The following is a 6,000-nucleotide window of genomic DNA, read 5'->3' on the forward strand; positions in this document are numbered from 1 at the left end:
AAAAACTTTAATAAGGTGGAATTTAGGTGGAATTCTCATCATTAGTGTAATATTTGGTTTCATACACATGCACATATTTGGTTCTAAAGTTAAACAAGAGGCCAGGAAGATGACAAGTATTAATTTATGACTGAAATGGTTGGAGTGGCTTTGGTTTAGTACCTGCAAATCCTTCACTGACACTCAGTAGTGAAAACACAGCTGCTGAAGTCAAATGGAAAACTGACTCAGCCATGGAGAACAATATGTTGTACATGCCAAAGTAAGCTTCAGCCTCATATCTTACAGAGTGTGTCAGACAAAGTGTGAGAGGGGGCGTTAATCTTTTGATATTCTGACAATAGTATCTATATGAACCTTTCTGGAAAACCGTTGGCTTTAAAGATTCTAGAAGATCCTCTGATCAACTGATTCTCAGCATCCGTGGTTTGACCATTAAGACCAAACGCTCAAAAAAAAAGAATAGGCTACATTTTCCAAAATCAGAAGTTTAATATTTGATCTCTAGAAAGAACTAGTATATCTGTACTAAAGTTCTCTTTTTTCTCTCTCTTTAGAAGTGTTAATATTTATCCTAGAAGTAAGGCATTCGTTGTTGGATTTCTGAGAAACATGTAAACACTGTGACTCTGTAGTAGGCCTACTATCTATGGGAATTTAACAGATCTGGTCTCTATAGTCTTGAGTCCAGGAATCAAAATAGACTTGCAAATGTTTTATTCTCTTTTTAAATGTAAAAGTCTGTTTGGTGATGCTAGTAGTACAAAAATGACACACTTTACCTTTAAAACCTCTAGCATTAAGTGATTTTTTTATGACTGTCCCAGGGACCACTGCTGGCTTCACAACAAATGCGTGTGTCAGACCAAGTGGCTCTCTCTTTATCCCATAGATGATGCATAGAAACATGGGAATCCTGGCAGTCCTGGCCAGATGATGGGATGGAAAACAGCCTGCATGGTAGGCTCATGGTGATGAGAGCTATTAGCGTACCAGCACCTGCCTAAAGCCTTTGTGAAGCTTTAGTGTAAAGCTCTGTGAGGATTTAACATTGAGTGAACTTTCAAGTTAACAACTAAATGAGTCAACAATTGGCATGAAAATAACAGCCTTAGATACAGTAATAAAATACATAAAAAAGTCACTTTTATTGTATATGATTTTACAGCTTGATTTAAACATACAGTAGAAGTGTTCAAAAGGATGGTTTTAGCTATAGCTAATACTAGTATACTTTATATACTTTTTATACTTTACTATAGTAAACAACAATTAAATGCTATATTAACCAAACTAAATGAAACAGTTGAGGTATATAAACATGTTTATTCTTTTGTTTGTAAAAATACAAGGCAAATTGACTTAAACATCAGTTGATAACTCTTATAAATGAAAAATGAATGAATGAATGAAAAATTGCAATAATGATTATTATTTACACTTTTTTCATAAAAGTTACTGTATAGCAGGTTAACCCTCTGTCTGTTTAAAGTGGACAGGAACAGATGAATGGTTTGGGAATTGTGCATGGTGCATCATTGAACGCCAGATTATCTGAAAATAGACAAAGCTTCGTTAAACTGGTAAAGACAGATAAGGAAAAAGAGGAAAGCGGTGAAAGAGTTAAAGGATTTATATATATATATATATATATATATATATATATATATATATATATATATATGCACTGTATATTTCCTTTAGATTATCTGTGATGAATGCAAGTTTTTGTAAACTGTTGTTCAGTAGCCACACTTACACCACGTCTCTACACAGTTCTCATGCCCTCCAGCATTATTGGGTTCTCCAACAGCCCAGCCATTATAGAGCCAGTGCGTTCCATCCAACCACATGAAACTAAGTGTCTGTCAAAAAAGTAGAGTGACTTACTAGAGGGACAAAAATGGTGGTGAAATTAATAAACCATGCAAAAAAAAGTAAATACATTAAAGATTCTCCATCCTCCAAGCCATGTGCGAGTGCGGCCGCCATTCCGATCCATTAGCCTCCCTAGTTCTCCAAGAATGTAGCTGCTTGACACAGAGGCCAGGTGGCCGTTATAGCAGATGGACTGACAATGGAACTAAGGAGAACCATAGTTGTTATAAAGTGAAAAGAAAGGAGAAATACAGAATAGTGTCATTAATAAGTCATTAAGTAATTAGTTAAACAGTTATTATTATGTCAATAATATAGTACATTTATTAAAACATACTGATATGTTTTATATGACATTCATACCTCAGCTTGATAGGCGTTGAGGTGTACTCTGAAATACTGGTAACATTTGCCCTGTAGGACAACTCCTCTACAAGTCCCCCATCCTGTGGACATATCACCACACTACAATCATCATTCCATATCTTACATTACACACCACACCTGCTTGATAAAGGCAACTGTTCACAATGACCCTAAACATGCAGTATTCAGACCCGTTTGCTGTTTGTACACAGTTGCAAAACTAATATCATCTGAGGTGGCTTACCATTCTGTGTCATTCGACTTTGCCTCCCAGGGTCCATTTGTATTTCTGGATTTTCATTCATTATATAGTCAGCCTCAAGTGTAGGCTCTTCCTTTACAAGATTTTCTTCTTTTTCATCTTCCTCTTCTGTATTAGTTTCAGACTCTAACTCTGGTATGATGTTGCTGTCCTTCTGAAAGTCAGTTGTTTCCAGCTCAGGCCCTAGTTCTGTCTCCACAATCTCTTCAGTCAAGTTATCTGCCTCTAGCACAAGTTTCTCCAACATCACTTGTGTCTCTTCTGGTAATCTTTGTTCTTCTGTTGTTTCTGGCTCCAGCAGCACTGAATCAAGCTCCAGACGTGAATCTGCAACAGCTTCATCCTGCACCAGAGGACCTGCTTCTGCTTCTGTGTGCTCTTCATTCGGCTCTTTTTCAACCACTGGTACCTTCACCACTGGATCTGGAAGCTTCTCATCCTGAACTGGTGGACTGGCAAAAGCTACAGAAGCTAATGATCAGAAAATAATAATGTTAATCGATCTAGAGATTTAATTTAATTATTTAGCACAAGATTTTATTTAACATTAAGCTTGTTAGATATTGTAAGCTTTCACCAATAAAGACTACTTCAATAAAGTAGAAGATATTTTATTAAAGATGCATGACTAAAAATATGTTGTTCAAAGAGTGACCCCCAAGTTTTAAAAGTAAGGATGCACTCATTATTCAACTCTTAAAAGACCAAGATTTTACAAAAATATGCAAGTAAAAAATAAAAACACTTATTAACAGAAAGCAGCTTTATATGCACAAAAAAGAGTATAGAAAATAGGACACATAGTAAACTATTAACTGTATGTTTGAATGACATATAACTAGAGCACAGATCATACCTGTTATGGTGAGAACCAGAAAGAGGAATTTTCTCATCTTGTCAAAAATCTCCAAAGAATTACTTTCTGCAAGAAGATGATTTAATAGTAAATCAACATCAATCAATTATGTTCATTTTCACTTAATTACGTTTTTATTGACTGTAATTCACAAAAGCCTTCTTCATTTAAAAAAAGACTGGACTACTCTAAAATAAAATGTTATTTATATCAACATCACCGAATCAAGCAAAATACATTATTTACACCAACTGCATTTAAGGATTAAATCATGAACTGCAGATTATAGCCATCTATTTTAAACCATCTAAGAACATAACTGCTGGTGTAAGAAATAAATACAGAAAGACAAAAGGAATGTTATTTTGTAGAAATAGGAACAGTAGATTGTTATTCTCACCAGTGTTGATCTTGTAGTTATTGAGTCTTCACCTGTGTTTGTCTCAGTGCTGTGAGATCAAATCAGTGCTTCTTATAAAAGACAAGTTTTATGGCCTTTGTCTTGTCACGTTTCTGAGAGCACATGCTTCACACTTTTAAGACCTCATTATATTTTATTATTTTTGCTTCTCTTGTAAACATTTGTTTTGAAGCACTAATCAATTCAGTCTGAGATATAGGCTACAAAAGTTTGGATGTGTTTTCTGCTTTTATTTGTTAGGTTGTTTTTTATTTATTCATCCTTTTAAGATGGTTTAAAAAATATCTTTGATTAGATTGACTTTTAGGTCATATTCTGCCTTCGACCTGACGTCACTCTATGTACTGTGCTAGAGTGAACATATACATCCTCTTTTTCTACACTGCCTGCTACAGTCCTCATATATGTACATTTATTTGCATGCTTTGAGTGTTCTCTGTAGATCCTGTCTTCTTAGGTCGATTGTATAGGAAACCTACGCATTGATCAAACTACTTTTCAGTCATTAGCTTCAGAAAAATATAAAAATAATATGAAAAGCCAAACCCTTGAATTTTTAGGCAATTTAGAAATCAAGACCCTATTGTTTGATAGAGAAATATGCACACACATATAAGCATATATTCATTTATTTAAAAAAAAAAAAAACCTCAAGGAAGAAAAACACACGCACCCTTTGATGTTTATGGGTGCACGTGCCTGAACAGGAAGAACAAAATAACTGAGGCATATCACCACAGAACTTCCCCAATTATAAGTTAATGACTCACAAGTTACAAGAGTCTTTTCCCTTGAAATGTTATGTTTAAATATGCAAATATCTTATTTTGGTCAATTTAGAAGAAATCTACAGAAGCAAACAGACGAGCATATAGGCTTAAAACAAATAACTTAATGTGTATTTTGGAAATTTCCTTTCCATTAGAGCAAAAATATATTACAAAAACACCAAAATAATTAAAAAGATTTGTTGTCATATGCAAAATAAATGAATTATTAGTGAAATTATATTCCTCTCCATTGTGCAGTCACTTATTTTAAATATATTCTTTAAACTAGTAGTATAGAAAATGGAATGTGGGTTTATGGGATGTTGTTGTGAATCAGTTTTGGTTAGTATGTTGAATTTTTGCATTAAAACGTACACAATTAAAAACTGAACACTTCCCATAACACCCGATGTACTTGCTACATCATTAGAAGGATGGCATCTACGCTAATATTTGTCTGTTTCTCTCTTGTTCCGAGGTCACCGTAGCCACCAGATCCAGTCTGTTTCCAGATCAGAGGGTTACTGCAGTCACCCGGATCCAGTACGTATCCAGACCAGATGGTGGATCAGCACCTAGGAAGGACCTCTACTGCCCTGAAAGACAGCGGAGACCAGGACAACTAGAGCCCCAGATACAGATCCCCTGTAAAGACCTTGTCTCAGAGGAGCACCAGGACAAGACCACAGGAAACAGATGATTCTTCTGCACAATCTGACTTTGCTGGAGCCTGGAATTGAACTACTGGTTTCATCTGGTCAGAGGAGAACTGCCCCCCTGACTAAACCTGGTTTCTCCCAAGGTTTTTTCTCCATTCTGTCACCGATGGAGTTTCGGTTCCTTGCCGCTGTCGCCTCTGGCTTGCTTAGTTGGGGACACTTCATTTACAGCAATATCATTGACTTGATTGCAAATGATTGCACAGACACTATTTAAACTGAACTAAGCTGAATGATGACATCACTGAATTCAATGATGAACTGCCTTTAACTGTATTTGCATTATTGACACACTGTTTTCCTAATTAATGTTGTTCAGTTGCTTTGACACAATCTGTTGTTTAAAGCGCTATATAAACAAAAGTGACTTGACTTGACTATTCAATAAACTCTGCTCCTTTTTCTCATCATTTTGTGTCCTGCTTCTGTACTTCACTTGCTTTTTCCTCAGTCAAAAAGTGTATTTTGGGGTACCAGACAAGACTTCCTGTTTACAGATTTTGGGTATTAGACTACTTTGTAGACAAGTTGTTACCAGACAAAACAGATATTTTCTGATAGGATCTGGTGTCCGGAACTTAATTATCTGGTATGGAGGCATGATTTAAGTTTCCTTTATTGTTTCCTGTTCTCGTGATGAAATTAGCGAATGCTAAAGAACATATGGTGAAAAATGAAACAACATTACACAATTGGTCAATTACACAACTGCCTTAATCTTTGATGAA

The 6,000-nt window shown here is 35.5% G+C and overlaps 1 protein-coding gene across 1 annotated transcript; it reads right to left on the reverse strand.

Moving 5' to 3' along the window:
- Positions 1-1,405: 1,405 nt before the first annotated feature.
- Positions 1,406-3,830, reverse strand: LOC127965509 (bone marrow proteoglycan-like). The gene is made up of 7 exons (XM_052566340.1): positions 3,763-3,830; positions 3,363-3,428; positions 2,489-2,977; positions 2,242-2,324; positions 1,946-2,083; positions 1,760-1,865; positions 1,406-1,554 (listed from the first exon to the last, which is right to left on the reverse strand). The coding sequence occupies exons 2-7, from the start codon at positions 3,397-3,399 to the stop codon at positions 1,487-1,489; spliced, it is 921 nt and encodes a 306-aa protein (XP_052422300.1). The 5' UTR covers positions 3,400-3,428; positions 3,763-3,830; the 3' UTR covers positions 1,406-1,486.
- Positions 3,831-6,000: the final 2,170 nt, after the last annotated feature.

This window comes from Carassius gibelio, chromosome B9 (assembly GCF_023724105.1).
Source record: "Carassius gibelio isolate Cgi1373 ecotype wild population from Czech Republic chromosome B9, carGib1.2-hapl.c, whole genome shotgun sequence".
Classification (NCBI taxonomy): domain Eukaryota; kingdom Metazoa; phylum Chordata; class Actinopteri; order Cypriniformes; family Cyprinidae; genus Carassius; species Carassius gibelio.

What these genes read in the sequence shown, in the direction of transcription:
- LOC127965509 (XM_052566340.1), bottom strand. Translation starts at nt 3,399, where the DNA reads ATGAGAAAATTCCTCTTTCTGGTTCTCACCATAACAG. An exon ending in TCAACGCCTATCAAGCTGAG is followed by an intron (nt 2,084 to 2,241) that starts GTATGAATGTCA and finishes GGTTCTCCTTAG; the next exon opens with TTCCATTGTCAGTCCATCTG. An exon ending in GAGGATGGAGAATCTTTAAT is followed by an intron (nt 1,866 to 1,945) that starts GTATTTACTTTT and finishes CTTTTTTGACAG; the next exon opens with ACACTTAGTTTCATGTGGTT.